This window comes from Bactrocera oleae, chromosome 2 (genome assembly GCF_042242935.1).
Source record: "Bactrocera oleae isolate idBacOlea1 chromosome 2, idBacOlea1, whole genome shotgun sequence".
NCBI lineage: Eukaryota > Metazoa > Arthropoda > Insecta > Diptera > Tephritidae > Bactrocera > Bactrocera oleae.
In genome coordinates this window covers 99559347-99576255 of record NC_091536.1, presented here as the reverse complement: position 1 = coordinate 99576255, position 16909 = coordinate 99559347, and the positions used below count along the sequence as shown (strand labels likewise).

At 39.1% G+C, this 16909-nt stretch overlaps 1 protein-coding gene across 1 annotated transcript; it reads left to right on the top strand.

Annotated features, from left to right (window-relative positions):
- The first annotated feature begins 2698 nt into the window (after window positions 1-2698).
- Window positions 2699-15984, top strand: E5 (empty spiracles homeobox protein E5). The gene is made up of 3 exons (XM_014232608.3): window positions 2699-4917; window positions 13330-13487; window positions 15051-15984. Exons 1-3 carry the CDS (start codon window positions 3624-3626, stop codon window positions 15540-15542), a joined length of 1944 nt encoding a protein of 647 aa, XP_014088083.3. The 5' UTR covers window positions 2699-3623; the 3' UTR covers window positions 15543-15984.
- Window positions 15985-16909: the final 925 nt, after the last annotated feature.

The following is a 16909-nucleotide window of genomic DNA, read 5'->3' as shown; positions in this document are numbered from 1 at the left end:
AAACACATAATTTAGTGTTGTGTACACATATTAAATTTAAATTGTTTATATAATATAATGGAGTTCGAAAGTCAGTAGCAAAAAATAATGTAAAATTAATAAAAAATTAAGTTTCCGCAATAGAAGCAAATTCTCCTAGCATATTTCCGAAGTCCCCTATACACTACAATCCTCAATAACGATTCTTTCCATTACTTGTAAACTTCATGCTACAAAGAACTAGCGACTATTTGTCGTAAGATATTGCTTGATTAGATTTTCGTTAGATTTTGCACTGGTTTTTCTTGTCGAGAAAGAATGTCATTCGAATTTCGGAGTTAAGTGTTAATACGATTTATACCATTTTGGATATTCGCAGCATTTTAAAATGTTTTTAATTATGCAGTGGGCTGATATTATTCTCAAAATATATTAAAACGAAAAATACCCTCACATGTCTATAGAAATCTGCAGCAAGGAGCGCCAATATTAATGTGCCAAATCGTTTGGGGGAATACCAAACAGTTTATTTATTCATACATATGTAAATACATACATACATACATATGTACATACATGTCAAGTTTGCTCTTACATTTCCATGCATATGCAGGTATATCACTATGTGTGAGTGGATTTGTTCGCCAGTGGCCAACCATCCGGCCATGGAGTCCTCCATCACGGCCGCTGTGATGCGCGCTTAACGAGGTGTTTATTTTCACAACTCATGCACCACCGCGCCTACAATACATATACATATGTACGTATGTGCATGTTAAGGTTTAAAAGAAATCGAGAGAAATAGAATTACATACATACGTAATGTACTCCAAGTTCAAATTGGCTGCAATTGAGAACAAAATCATGACTGAAATTGCTTACTATAGAGCAAGTATTGCAGCCGGTGTTGCAGCAAAGAAAACATCATTCCACAAATTGCATTACCTACAACAATAACGTGCAAAATAGATTCATAATGTTCGTCTTACTGCAACACTCGTGCATGTGGATATCAGAAATCGTGAGCAGCAATAGCTGACGCGCCACTCTTAGCGTAAAGTATTTGTAATCTCCCTAGACACACAGCCATACATACAAACATATGAGCACATAAACAATGCAGGCGCATAAACAAAAATACAAATAACAAAGTAAACAGCATACGGTTACCGCCCATTTCAATGCGCTACCAATTCAGTGATGCTGTAGGAGGCTCAACTGAGATGGTGATGGAGATGGAGTGTGTGAAACAGACGCTTTGGGGCGATGAATGAGGAAAAAACCACAAACACGTTTAATGATGCTGCTTGCTCCTCAATGACCACGACGAGGTTGCCTCTGTATTTGTTCCACGAAAACTCCACCACCACTAGCTATGCACAAGTGCTCAGATTCTGGGCTGCTTGGCCGCAACTCTGACTTTTTCGTTGTAGTGAAGTTTAACACTCTTCCCCAGCCGTGAAGCAAATTGTTTTTGCGGCAAAACATCGCCCAAAGTTACTGTGCAATGCTGATTGGCGAACTGCCTCTCTCTCTAACGATCACAGCGCTCTTCATTTTACTCGAATTCACTGATTTTGAAAAATAGAAAAATCGCAATAAATATACATACATATGTATAAATATATACATACATATGTATAAATATATATGTATGTATATACGCGAAGTTGACGTTTTGTCCCTTTTGCCTGCAGTTTGTTAAATGTAAAAGTTATTTGGAATTTATAAATTCATAATTATGAGACGGGTTTTTAACAACAAAGAAGTTATATATTATAGAAACGTCTCAACCCGCAGAATCGAAAGCATTCCAAAACAGGGAAACTTGATAGTAGAGGTTTAGATGCTTCGAAAAAGATAAAGGCATTTGGTCATCCTCTCATTTCAACCGTAGAATGGCTAAGTTGAAAAATAGGAATTGATTGGAAAATGCTCCGTATTGAGTAACAATTGCAACGAATGAAAATCATAGAAACAGCATATCTCGTCCACCTAGGAACTTCAACAAAATTCCGAATTTCCAACAAACATATATATATGATAATATAGTACATACATACATAAGTACGCATACTTATGTGGTAATAGTTGTAAACACAGAGATTCGCAAGGATTAAAAATAAGATGAAAAAATAAGTGACGGTCTGCGCTCCCTTTTCATTATGTGCTCTTCTCTATGAATTATTTACTGCAAGCTCATTATATCCACAAACGTCAAGCGACACGCTCGTCTCGATTCTTCGTGTTTGACGTTCCAACTGCTTAATTAATTATTGTAATTAGTACATGTATTTAATGTCAATCAAAATTAACATTATCATATAAATAACCAGTGCAATATCTAACTTTTGGCTTAATAACACCGCACACATGTAAATATATACATATATGCATATGCATTAGTATGTGTGGCTTCACCTAAGTATTATGTATAGTGAGAGCAGCAATGTGTAGAACGCCTACACTGGCTGCCACGTAATTGAGAATACGTTAACACTTCAATGTGCACTCTCGCAATCACACTCCAGCAAAAAGCTGCGCTTGCCCCGGATGACTCAAAAAGTGCACGGGCAGGTTTCGCCGTTGCCGCCGCCGCCGCCGCAGCCGCCGTCATCGTTCACTTGGCGCAGGCAAGAGAGTGAGACAACTATTTGACGCGATTAGACGGCCACGTTCTTCCATGTAGCAACGGTGGTTGCAGCTAGTGGCTGGTGCCTGGCTATGCATAGCGGCGATAAGCTCTCGCACCGCTGCGTCATTAAAGTACAACGCGACACGAGCGAAAGCGGGCGTTTACATTTCGTTGAATCGCAATGTTAATATTTTAAAAGCAAAGCGGGCGCAGCGCGATTTACCGTCGCAAGACATGCTAAACCAAGAAGAACAATAATTTCGCTATTGAAGCACTTCTGAGTGCCCGAAAAGGAAGTTATCGCCACTAATGCACAATTAAATAACAACTAATTCGGTTAAAACCCACACGCAAAGGCGTTACAGAATCTCTGAACGGCGCGTGGACATTGTGATTTTAAGCGGAAGTATATGTATTAGGCGCGGCTGCTATGCGTGCGTGTGTGCGCAATTAAACGCTTTGAGGCACATTATGGCGTTGACAACTCGTCAATTCTAGCGCAACCGTTACGCTACGCCAACACAAATACGGCATCGCCAGCGCTACTGTTACTTATAACCGATTCACAATTGCGGTCTCTTTTGTCGGTGTCGCTACTCATCTGAAACTGCGAGTGCACTCTTCCTCAGTGGAAACTATTAACAAATCGAATGGTGCGGGTTTAGTCAGTTTTAGCGTCACATACATTGTGAAGTTAGTAGAGCGTTGCAACTTGTCAATTGTATTTTCATTGTTACCGCCGCAGTTAGTAAATCAAGCATTTAATTGTGTTGTCGAGTTGTCGCGATTTCAATTAACCAACAAACCGCGAAGTGTTTTCTTGTCACAATCTGTGCACCTCAATCACTGTGTATTAATTTTAAAGTCACTGCCCAGCAAATGATCAAGTGACCGTTATTAAGTGAAAGTTGAATTTCCTGTTTGGATCGGTCGCCCGAATTTCGCTTTTAATTCGCGCGCGCGTATTAACACTCGTTTGTGATAGATTGTGTTGATCGCAGTTTCGCAAATGGTCACGTGCAGTCGCCAACCGTTCAACATGCTGCCAATGGCGCCTATTAATCCCTTTGTCGTGGGTCTGACCCCTTCATCCATGGCAGCAGCTGCAGCGGCGGCCGCCGCAGTTGCCGTGTCCACCACCATTGTCCGGTCTGAAGACAATGCTACCACCACCACAACCATAGGAACAGCGACCGTTACTACTGCGTCGATTAAACCGAAGTTGGCGTTCAGCATCGATTCTATTGTCGGTAGTAATGTCAACAATAGCCACAATAAACTCGATAATAGCGGCTCGTCTGCTATTTCCCCACCACTCTCTTCATCGCAACGCAGTGACAGTCCCGATGAACGCACAAATGCTGAGCGCGATCGATGTCGTCTATTGCTCGCTTCTTACGAGCGACCGCCAAGCCGCATAAGCCTCAGCCTCAGCGAAGATTCTCACCAATGCCAACAACCAATAGAATTAAGGAATAGCTTTACTGTAAATTATCGTCCCATCAGCTCAGTGGCGGATCAGCATACAACAGCTTTAACACGGCCACCACCATTGGGTCTTATTTATTGCCGCCGGCGTTCGATGTTGGATTATTCACCAGAACGTGAATGCAGTAGTCCGTCCTTGGTCGGCAGGTGCCGATCACGCACTAGATCCCGCTCTCCTTCCCACCAGTCAGTAGTATCTTCCCATGAGCACAATGCCACCGTTAACCGCAGTCGAAGCCCATCGCCTGCACCAACACCGGCACATAGCCGCACTACACCACGATCACCACCAACGCCAAATAGCGGTGGTGTCACAGTTGGGGAGCTTAACAAGCGACCAATTCATGTGCCTGGTATACCAGCAGGTCTGATTCGTCCATTACCTCTACAAGCTCCACAAAGTTTATCTCTACTTCAGTCTGGCAATGCTGGCGGCGGAGCTCCTGTATCTTTAGAAGGTAGTAATGTTCCAACGATACAAGCCTCTGGACCTCCTCCTCTACCACAATCCCTTGGTATATCGTCACAATCCTCGACGTCCGGTGTGGTTGCAACACCGCCCCCCCCTCCTAATCCACACTTTTTGGCCGCTCAGTTCCAAATGGCTGCTGCCTTGGCGCACCATCACCATCAGCAGCAACAGCAACAACATCATCCAGCGGCTCATCTGCCAAGCGGTCATCCGATGGCCCTGTTCCCACCCGGACCGCATCATCCCCACTTCGGCGGCCCACACATGATTCGCGATAGTTACCCTCTCTACCCTTGGCTACTCAGCAGGCATGGACGGATATTTCCACATCGATTTCCTGGTAGTAAGTTTTCACAATCATAACAAAACATAACCTAAGAATTATTATTTATTTTAAACATGACGTTACATTAAATTTTGAGAATTTGAATTCGTTATAAATTGTATACGGAACCTTCTTGGGCATTTCAACAGCCACAAATAAAATAATCTCATTTTGATTGTATCAGCTCTACAATTTCGCCTATAACTTTCTCTACTCTAAAATTAGCCGAACCTTACTGCTTTTACAATTTGGAGTATTTTACTTGTATTAAGGTGATTAGTCTAGAGTCTTAGATAATGAAATGTTTTTTACTCGAATCTATACGAAACAAGTTGCATGTCATAATTCCCAAGAACCCAAACGTAATAACATCTCTTCCAGAATATTAATCAATTTCATTAGAAACATCATAATTATACGAAATGTTTGGGAACGCCTCCTCTTCCACTCGTCCAGAGACGAAATATCCATTTATTACAAGTAAATTAGTGCACACTTAGCCACAGTTTGGACGCGGCTTACAGTGATGCAAGCACTCCACTTGAGAATTGGGACTGCAACAAAGTGCAAAGAGGCAAGAATTGCTTTAACAAGCTAAATAGCAGTCAAACCTTCTAAGTGTACGCATAGGTATAGCAATTTGAAATAAATTACATTTTAATTAAATTGTTTGAACAACATGGGACACATCGTTAATTTGAATGGATGCAAGTTAGTGTCATGCAACAGAACAGCACAAAACACAACTGTAATATAGAATAAAAATGTGAGAGGAAAATAAAAAGCGATTGTGTGCTCCATATGGACGCAAGCCAGCACATGCACACATACACATACATTATACATATACATATACGTAAGTAACACAGTGCTTGTGTGTGTGTGCGCGGCATTGGCTAAAAGAGCGGCGCTTGTAGCTCGACAAGACAGGCGCCCGCTCTACATGGCTTTGTTCTGTTTTATGTTTAACTTTTAACTATCCACGCAATGACACATGTACGTATGTATGTTCTCCTATACACACTTGCTGCGCGCCTACTTCGGCGTGTATCGGCAGCACCGAAGCTAATGCGTTTTTAATTGAGGTGTATTTGACTTCTACTTAAAATTAGCACAGTAAAAAGGCAAATGGAGTAAGAAAAACTGACAAGCGTTGCCGTTTAACTCTGCTCAGTATGAAATTAAAGAGTTTTGGGTGAATTTCAACATTTCCATTTCCTCCAAATTAATTCAACTGTCATCTAAACTCCCTCCAAATGCTCCATTTATCATCATCCAATTACTTTATTTGACGCACCTTTCGCTCCGGACGAAAAGGGCTGGCTCCTGGCTCCAAAATTACATACACACACGTAAGCACACATACACACCAATAAATGACTTAATGTTGTTGTTTATCGTATGTTTTTTCTAACTGAACTCATGCCGCAACTGTTGATAACTAATGAGTTAATTGAAAGAACTATTTTTTAGAAACACCGAAAGGCTTTATGAGCAGTTATTTAGGATTTTTTTGTAGCGTTGTACGTAGAGCGAAACTTTTATGAACATTTTTTTACACACGATATGAACGAGTTAGCGACGGGAAATAATGGTCTAACTCGTTCAGCTATTAAATGTAAACCAAGCGCCAAACAAATTACGTGTATGAGAATCGGATAAAATACTTTTCACCTGATTTGATCATTTTTGCTGCAGCGTCCATTAAAAGCAACAACGCTTTTCACTTATTCCCTTGTAAGCACAACATTCGAGCGCTGTCATTCACAAATTGAGTAACAGTTGCATTATTCTTCCAACTATTTACAGCACAATAAAAAAGAGCATGAAGATTAATTTTCGCTCAATACTCCTACAATTAAAGTGTCGCGAATCTTTTGAATGGATTGTTGGTAACATTTATGTATGTTATCAAGGAATCTCTTCTCTCTTTTTTTAAATTATTAAATGTAGCATTGCTAAGCACATTCCATGGCATATTTCCCGCAACCAACGCTGTATATAAATCAGTTTTAAACGTGTTGCTAGAAGCCTGCGTATTTTCGTCGTTGAGGTTTCTGGATGCTTTCGACCTTACGTGAAATGCAGTAGCAATATGCTGCTCAAATAATAAAGACATTAGTTTTTATTGAAGATTCTTTGCGAAAAAAGTTCAATTGCAGCAGCATATTGCTACAACGCACTGTTTATATAACAATCAGGCTCACTGTAAAACTTAATATTTAATAAGTGAAATTGAATTTTCCAATGAAATTCCTTTGCAAATGTTGCATATATTTCGCAAAAATCTCTATTAACAAAAACAAAGACCAGAGTAAAAGAGGACAGACATTTTAACAGCAATTTCTAATCAATAAAAAATTGTTGGAGGGCTGAAACTGTCATTCAAATACATACATACATTCACACGATCGTACCAAACAGTTAACTATATATTTGCCGTTTGTGTCGCAATCGTTTCACTTAGAGCTCAGCTTGTCGGCATGACACTTTAAATGACGCACAACAACATTGGACTAGTGTACTCGTGCACTCCTCAGTCTTTGTTCTCATTTGCAACATAATGTTTGATATGTCGATATCTATTGCGATGAACTCAGAAGACACTCTGCTATATACCTATACATACATACAACCGACCAAATGTTGTATTTTAAAGCTCTGCAAAAATATTAAAACGCAACCGAATTCAATGAAATTTTGAGTGTTTTATTCTTTAATTCATTTGTAAACAAATGTTTTACGAAATAACCTAAAAACTAAAATATAAAAAGATAATAAGTAAGAAACTTAAGAGATACTTAATTTTCTCAGTTTTGCACGTTCCGCAAAAACTATATGTTCGTGTGTTTTCAGTACTTAGTTCAGGGAACTTTATTTTGAATGACGCTTTTAACACGTTAAGACATGCTTTCCACGTGATTTTGAATAAAATTGTTCGGAATTTGGTTCCACTCGTATTGTACACGTTGCCATAGCTCGTCTTTTTTATCAGGTGCTCTCTGATATTTTGCTAACCGTCTTTTTAATACTGCCTACAAATGCTCAATTGGATTGAGATCGGGGGATTGTGCGGGTCACTTCATTACCCGAAATCTTTAACTATTTTAGCGTTTGAGATCACCGTTCTGTTGAAAAAGGGCTTTACATTTGGGGTAGGCACATCTATGAAACCCGGCAAATTGGTCAGCAAAATATTCGAGTAGTCTTCCTTCTAACTTATACCGTCGGACTGAAATCGTCTGACCAAATCACACGCTTCCAATCCTCATCGCTCCAATTTTTATGGTCGATAAGGCCAGCTTTTTTGTCCGGATAGCTAATACCAATCCGACTCGATGCAATGACATACGCGCGCTCCATTCACTGACTGTCTTATTTTGGTGTTATCGAGCTATTTTTCCGCATTTCCCGTTCCATTAAACGTGCATCATGTTCTGAGTGGAGTTTAGGCTGTCCTCCGACATTTCGCGCACATACAATATTTCACCTTTATTTAATTATTGATGTTTTTATTATCTATATCATACATATTTATAATATATAAAAATTATGTATCACTTTTCCTTCGGGGTTATCTACTAAACTACTGAACCGGTTTTAGTAAAATTTAAATTTAAATTCTTTTCAATTAAATTTTGATTCAAGTTAAACGATAGGATAGTGTAAATCTCAATTATGTTAAAAGTAGAACAATACATAAATAAAAAAAGTATTTCTAAAAATAAGCATGTTTTCAAAATTCAAAAAAATTAAATTAACTAAAATTGTCAGTAAAATGCCAAAAGGATAATTCATTATTTCTTCCATTGACAAATATATTGTATGTATTAGTAAATAATATTTTCCCTGTATTGAATAGATTATTCTATAATTAAAAGTATTTTATAAAAGCATACCATGAAAAAAGAAAACCGGGGCTCGGGGTGATATAGAGTGAAGCATAATTTTAAATATAAAATTACAAGCAGATATTCTTATGAAATAAGTATAGTAATTCATAACAGAAACAATTGCAGTGAATTGTTGGAAAAAAAAATTTCCAAAAAATTGTTGTAAAGCACTGGGCTTTCCTGAGAATTCCGGGCCGCGATCTTCCCCCTTTCTCCTGTACTCTGTATACTATAGCCACAGCAACGCGCCGTCGGATCTTCTAGTTTATATATAGAGTTAAAATAAAATTTCTGAACACTTGCTCGGCTTTGCTCGGTACTGTACATACATATATATTGCACATATGTACTCGGCAGTAAACTAAGCAGCTGCCAGGTGTGTTCCAGTATGGTAAGCGTAACTCTCAGCCTCCGGCCTGAGAAATGCAGCAGTACTAAATCTGTAATTATTCTATTATGTAAATATCAGAGAAACTTTATTTCGAAATGTTCAACTGAACTTAAATAAGTGCGTTCCCAAAAACAAAACACTCACATCTTGCGTTTCTTTCTCAATGAAGTCTTTAGCAGTTCTTCTTCTTCGGCGCTACCCAAGAGCAACCGTGTCAGCACCATGTTACTATTGAAGAGTCGAATTCGAATAAGGTTGAAGACTGCGACTATTCACATAAAAGTGTGCATGATGGAGATGGCTAATACGAACTTGTTAAAGAGATCGCGTCCGACGCGAGGAACCGCCGTGCGCGCATAACTGTGAAACCCGCCACCGCAAATGCGATGCAACGCTGATATTACAAATACACATTAGCTCATCCTCAAGGGGAACAGTGGCGAACAGCGTTTACCTCGCCTCATGGCAGGTTGTTAGCTTTAATGACGATGATGAGGACAATTTCGAAATGGCGGCTGTGTTATGCAAATGCGTGGTGGTGCAAACGAGCGCTACAATAAAGCGATTTCTTGCTTGCAACCATTCGTCATTACCTTTTATTGCTGAGTAACGAGAGATCCAGTTTAGCTTACCAATCGAAGTGGTTGCATGTACAAATGTCAAAATGTTGACTTTTCCAGAAACTAGTAAGCATGAACTTTGCGCTCAAACATACTTAAAAGTTAATTAAAAATCTACATGTGTGAATAGCAATTAGGTCGATGTTTTCCCCTCCGAGAATAGCCCTAATACAATAGGATATTGTAATCCGAACACAAATGTGCGCATCAAAGGAACCCATGCAAGCCTTCTTGAATTCCAAGAAATGCTTACCATTCGAAAAATTATTAAAATCATATTAGCAGGCCGAACAATTGCTTTATATACGCATTTATTTTAAAACGAAAACGAAATCTAATTAAAATTTCCAGAATATACATATGTACATATGTATTTGGTGTCCCTTGAGGCTGATGCTTGATTAACACAAAATAAATATATGTGTACACAAGAGTCCAAGAACTCAATAGGGAAACCCTTTTAACCGCATTTCTTCGAAGAGTCGATGCAACCGAAATACAAAGGTAGTCGAAGAGCGCGCACGCCCAGCAGTAACTTTCTAATAGCCTCCTCAGAGCTGTTACCGCCGGCACGCCTTCTTTTGTTATACAGCCAACCATGTGAACACATACTTACATACATGCTTATATAACACTTGATTACTCTTGATCATACCGTATCATGCCGTTGTAGCGATACAAAATCAACCGAGTAAAATATCGAGTCAAAACGTTTGGAACTTTTAGTCTAAACTCTTTATTTATAAATTATGTTGGCGACTTCGAATTAATCTCGTTAGCACGACTTGTAAGCATTTGGTGTCTGGGTCCTTGAAAAGTTATTATCATATTTCGACAATTTTATTAGGCGTTGTTGTCATCCGATTCATTCAGGTCATCCATTTTCACAGTGTATGATAGGAATGTTTGGGTAATCTCATCACCAACTTTCGTTGAAATTGTTCAAATAGTTCCTGAGATATAGATTTCACCTAAATGTGGGCAATGCCACGGAGACCCGTCCACTTTTATGAAATATACATGCCATATGTGTTCCTTACTACTACCATCCACTGTCCCAACTCACAATTGTGCATTTTAATTTAGTGCTTAGTTATGACACTTTATACGTTTTTGTTTAATGGCGCTTTATGGGCGTGGCAATGGTCCGATTATGCTCATCTGCAATAGCAACGCCCTTAGGTACCAAGGAGTACGTGTGCTAAGTTTCATCATATATTCATATATATATATATATATATAAACGATCAGTATGACGATCGGAGTAACTGTCCGTCTGTGCATCCCTGCAAGCGATAACATGAGTGAAAATTGCAATACCTTGATGAAACTTAGCACACGTATTCCTATATATATTTACATATCTCGATTAGTTTTAGATGCTACAGACAACCATTAGGTGTACACAACTATTATACTCTGTAGCAACATGTTGCGGGAGTATAAAAATAACGAACCACCGAACCGATGAATGTACGATAGCGCCGAAGTTTGAGCAAAAATACAAGCTTTTAACAGCTGTGCATACGAAGTCACACCATTTAAGGCGACAGTAAACACACTTTCCAAGGACCGCCTAGAATCGTGGCATTAGTGGTGCCAAAGACTGTGTTGAATTGTTGTCTCCTGCCGACCTCCATAGATGTATTTCAGTGCTTACAGTTTGCAAAGCGAGTTTAGAAAAAATTTTATAAACTTTGTCCTCATTCTTTTACAAGCCCTTGTCACTTCTCTTCTCCTCAAGTGGAACCACAATAGGATGTAGCTGAAATAAAAACTAATCGATCAAAATCCAATCATTTTATTGTAAATTTTTTAAATAACAAAATATCTTAACGAAATTTAGAAAAACCAAGAAAAAACGTTAACTTCGGTTGCACCGAAGCTATAATACCCTTCACAAATACAAAGGCCCCTTACATGAACTTGATTCCGAACGTTCAATTTGTATGGCAGCTATATGATATAGTGATCTGATCTGACCAATTTCCGCGGAGAATAATTTGTTGCCTTAAGCAAGAACTCATGATAATTTCGTGAAGATACCTCGTCAAATAAAAAAATTTTCCATGCAAGCACTTTACTCCGATCGTTCAGTTAATATGGCAGCCACATGTCATAGTCATCCGATCTATACAATTTCTTCGGCGATTAGATTATTGCCTTAAATAATAATACATGCCGAATTTCGTGAAGATACCTCGTCAAATGAAAGAGTTTTCCATACAAGCACTTGATTCCGATTGTTCAGTTTGTATGGCAACTATATGCTATAGTAGTCCGATATCGGTCGTTCCGACAAATTAGCAGCTTCTTTGTGAGAAAAGGACAGGTGCAAAATTTCAGATCGATAGCTTAAAAACTGAGGGACTAGTTTGTATATATACAGACAGACGGACAGACAGACAGACGGACATGGCTAAATCAACTCAGCTCATCATGCTGATCATTTATATATATATTTTATAGGGTCTCCGACGTTTCCTTCGTGGCAAACTTAATATACCCTGTTCAGGGTATAATTATTGTCCAAAGCAGCGGTGCAATCTCCGAATATATAGTTCGAATCGGCCAACTATAGCATAGAGTTGCAATACAAACTGAGCGATCAAAATCAAGATAAAGATCATTTTATACCCTTCTATGATACAACAAGTGCATCTGTAAAGAGTGGTATAGCTTCGGTGCAGCCGAGGTTAGCTTTTTACTTGTTTTCAGATGTATTTGCAGGCACGAAATTTTCTGTCGGTGGAATATCTGCGAACTGCAACTGTTGCTGATAATTCCCTAAAATTATCAGATGGGAGCTCGTTAGCACAATCAAATAGAGATCCTGACATCAACAGATTTTCTCATACTTACTCCGCGCTAACATTTCTGCGGCGCTCACCATATTTGTTTAGAAAATGTTTGCTAATGACAAAATGTGTGCGGCCATATAAGCACGGCCGCGAAATCATTAAAGCTCACTTTTACCAATTTTCCACTTTTCAAGCAGAGGAATTCAAAGCTTTCCACGTACTTTTTTGGCAATAACGGTACTTTGTGGCTGGGAAAATATGTGATTAACTCGCTCCTTACACATACATACAGACCATTTTTGTTGTTGGCGAGAGAAAATTGTTTATTTGAATGCCGAAGTGAGTACCTACTTGGTTACTTATTTGTGTATAACTTAAGTGACGATAGCGAAATAGACTTACAAGTAGATGAGGATGTCACATCAACCATGGCTCAACTGTCAATGTGGCACATTATCTGCTGGTACACAACTACTGGCGTCGAATATTTTCGCTTTGCTGTATTAATCTGGGGAATGATGCATGAACAAATTACGGTTCATTAAAATTGCGACTTCTCCGACGTAGATACATAAGTACATATTGGCACATATGAAGGTGGTGAGTGTGGTACGAAATGGATATGAGGTATATTCACGATATATTTGATATATTTTCAAAAAACAAATGTAAAGTCCTCTGTCTTGGCATCTGACTTGATTTTATCTGTATTATTTCTCTTTCAGATTTCTTACTGCAGCCTTTTCGTAAGCCCAAACGTGTGCGAACAGCATTTTCTCCTACCCAACTGCTGAAGCTGGAGCATGCCTTCGAGAGTAATCACTATGTGGTGGGAGCCGAACGGAAGCAGTTGGCGCAAGGACTGAGTCTCACGGAGACACAGGTAAGCCCGTATGACAATATTGTGTGGCTGAACTTTAGTGCCGGGTGCTATAGATTTAACGTGGTTACCAAATACCGATGCATACGTATGGATTATGCTGGATCCATGCTGGCGCAACAGGGACTTGACAATTTAATAGTATTTTTTAATGACGGGAGCTAAAGATAGTTATTTCAGAACCGGCACAACTACACTTTTGTGCTCAAAGACACCGTGATACAGTGAACAGTGACACTGTCAATGAATAACTTTGGGACAAAGTGCAACAAGGATATTCGTCAAACAATGCCACAAAAATTGTGCAACGGATTAAACATATTTTTAGCTTCCCCAGAGTCCCGAAGTACTTTTAACCAACTTGCTAATATTTAACGCTCAGGCCGAGGTATCCAATAAATATTGCAAACATAGCATAAATAGAGGTTAAGCGGATATATACAACAATTATGTAATTTGCTATCAACACAAAATGGCCACGTGACTGTAATTGTAAATTTTACTCAAATCTGAACTATTTCTCCACCCACCGACACTACCTAACAAACCGTGTGATACATATGATACTTATCGTTAAATATGTATGGGGTTAAGTTGAGGGCATCAAATTCAATAAGTGGTTTCATATATTAATCACGCCCGCACCCCCAAAAATTATCAAATGGCAAATTCAAATTCATCACTCCTTTTGGGGTGCATCTAACCGGCAATTCGTAGCAATCCTAAGCCAATGTTCAACGGCAACAATTTCCTCGGTATGGGCTTATTACAGCAATAACAAAAGAATACACACATAAATATACATATGTATACAAGTACAAAGGTAGATTCCCATGACCGAGGGTGTTCTCGAGGGTATTTGTGGGTTCAATTGCAATGGAAGGGAACTTGAACGACGGCCTAAGTTTAAGTGATTGCATGTCAACTGATCGTTAACAGCCTAACTACTTGAGTTATTAGCCGTAAATACAACCCCCATGCTATGGTGCGAATGTTGCAATTGTGGCAGATAAAGCGTAAATACCAGGTACTCAAGTTGTTTGCCAGCTTTGCCCATTAACAATAGAGGCAAGGGTTGTAAATTGTCAGGAAGGGGTGGGAAAGTTGCGCACAAACCAATTGACTCTCTAACACCCTTTAGTGTTTTATGCATGGCGTGCAAATAACGGTCGCAGTAATAAAGTGGTTAATAGCCGCTTTCTTCCAATAGGCAGGTGAGACGGAAGGTATTTGAAATCACGTTGTGTGTACTATTAGAATGTTGGCTACATATGGTATATTTAATCGGCCAAAGCTTTGAACCACTTTTCATAATAAAGAATTAAGGGATAATGTTATAGATAGCAACAGCACTTCAGTAAGAATTACCCTTGAACCTTTACTTTTCAAGTTCAAGGAAAACTAATCACTTTTTTTTTTGGTGTGGTGTCTTCGAAGAAAAACCAGAGTATGTAGTCCGAGGATATGAAGGAAATTGTTAGAAGAAAAATTCTGGACTATAGATTAGTTAATCTCTGTAATTTAAAACGGATTGTCTGTTATACTGAAATATTGTCTGCTTTGCAGGTCAAGGTTTGGTTTCAAAATCGCCGCACCAAACACAAGCGCATGCAACAGGAGGGTGACAGTGATTCAAGGAGTCAGAAGGGCAGTCAAGCTGGGGATAATGATGCGAACAAGAACGACAGCTCGCAGAATAGTTTCGAAGATCAAGAAGAGGATGATGAGGAGGATCTAATCGAAGAGGATGAGGATGAAGTCATCGATATGGATGATTATGGCAGTGAAATGGATGCTGAAGAGCACCAGCGATTGCGAGAACAGTTTCAGCAACAGCTGCAGCAACATCATGAGCAATTGCAGCAAATCCAGCAGCAACAACAACAGACACAAGGCCCAGTGCAACAACTACACCGTGAACAACGAGATTTCAGGGTGCAACAACAACAACAACAACACCAACAATTCATGCAACATCAACAGTTTTTGCATCAACAAGCACAACAGCAAAAGCAACTTCATTTACAACAACAACAGCGGCAGCTGCAACAGCAATAGCAAGAACAGCCATGATTGCAGTAACTCAAGTGTGAAGCTTATAGTGGCGAATAGCAGGTTTACTCACCCGCAGCTAATTGTGGCCACTGGGCGTGGTGGTAGTCGTTGTTCCATTCACTCCATCTGTCTCGCTTTCAAGCTTTTTCGCCAATACATTTTCCTTTAATTGCATTCCCCGTCCCCTACTTTACCGTTGGTTGTTTTCAAACTCGAATACCAACAACACGATCGTTTATGTAAATTCTTCATCGAATCCGAATTGTATTTATTAATTTGTAAATTAGAAGCTTAGCCATTTAATAATATATTTACGATTAGAAATTACGATGTAATGTTATAAATAAGAATTACGATAATTAATAAACGCAAACAATTAAATTATAAAAATGTATAGTGTAGCAAATGAAGTACGAGCTTCGAAGAGCTTCCATTCCTCCCACTGAGCTACAAATCGTCGCTGTGGCAATGCAGTTCTTGCAACAAATGTTAAGCATTAAGAAATCCATTTAAATAAAAGTTCCATAAATCTACGGCCTGGCTGCAATTAGGCAATTCGCACGTCTATTGAATGCATACATACACCCAACCACACTTTCATTGGTGTAATACATTGGCGTACAGCGCTTGGCTGCCTTAGTCGCGGTGGCATGCAACGTCTGCTCTGTCTGCCACTTCGGCACCCTTACATGCCATTCCCGTGGAGTCTGCCACATAAAACGCGATAAATTAAATAAAATGCCAACATCTCCACCAGTGCTCCACGCCCACTACCCGCCATAATTACACCTGCCAGATATGTACGTATTTACTTTGATTTAGCATTTCATCCTTCCATCTTTGGTAATTTGGTATTATATGTCACTAAGTAATCGCAACTACATTTTGTAATCGATAACAAACATATGAAATAATCGAACACCTTGTTATTATAATGACATGATTAAATTTACGTAAGAATTGCCCACTAAATAAAACAAATAACTATATGAAGATATATATGAAAGCCTGGCACAGAGCAGATTATATATCTGTATGCATTTATGTATATAATATTTCCCCATTTCTTCCAATGGGGTGACAAGTATCGACTGTGGCAAATGTAGTATCTCTGAGCGTTAGTAGTTATGTTAGAAGTTTGTACGCCCCATTCATACTATGACTAAGCAAAGCGATACTAACCAAGTACAGAACCGGAATAGACATTTAAATATAATATAATAACGGCGTTCAGCATTGAGCTAATGGGCAAGATCCCATACCATCGCGATATCACAAGCCAACTGCCATTGAAACAATTGTGCAAAACGTAAGCAATATTGAATTGTATGCTTCGAGTGCTGGGCCGTGTCTGGACTACCAACGACGGC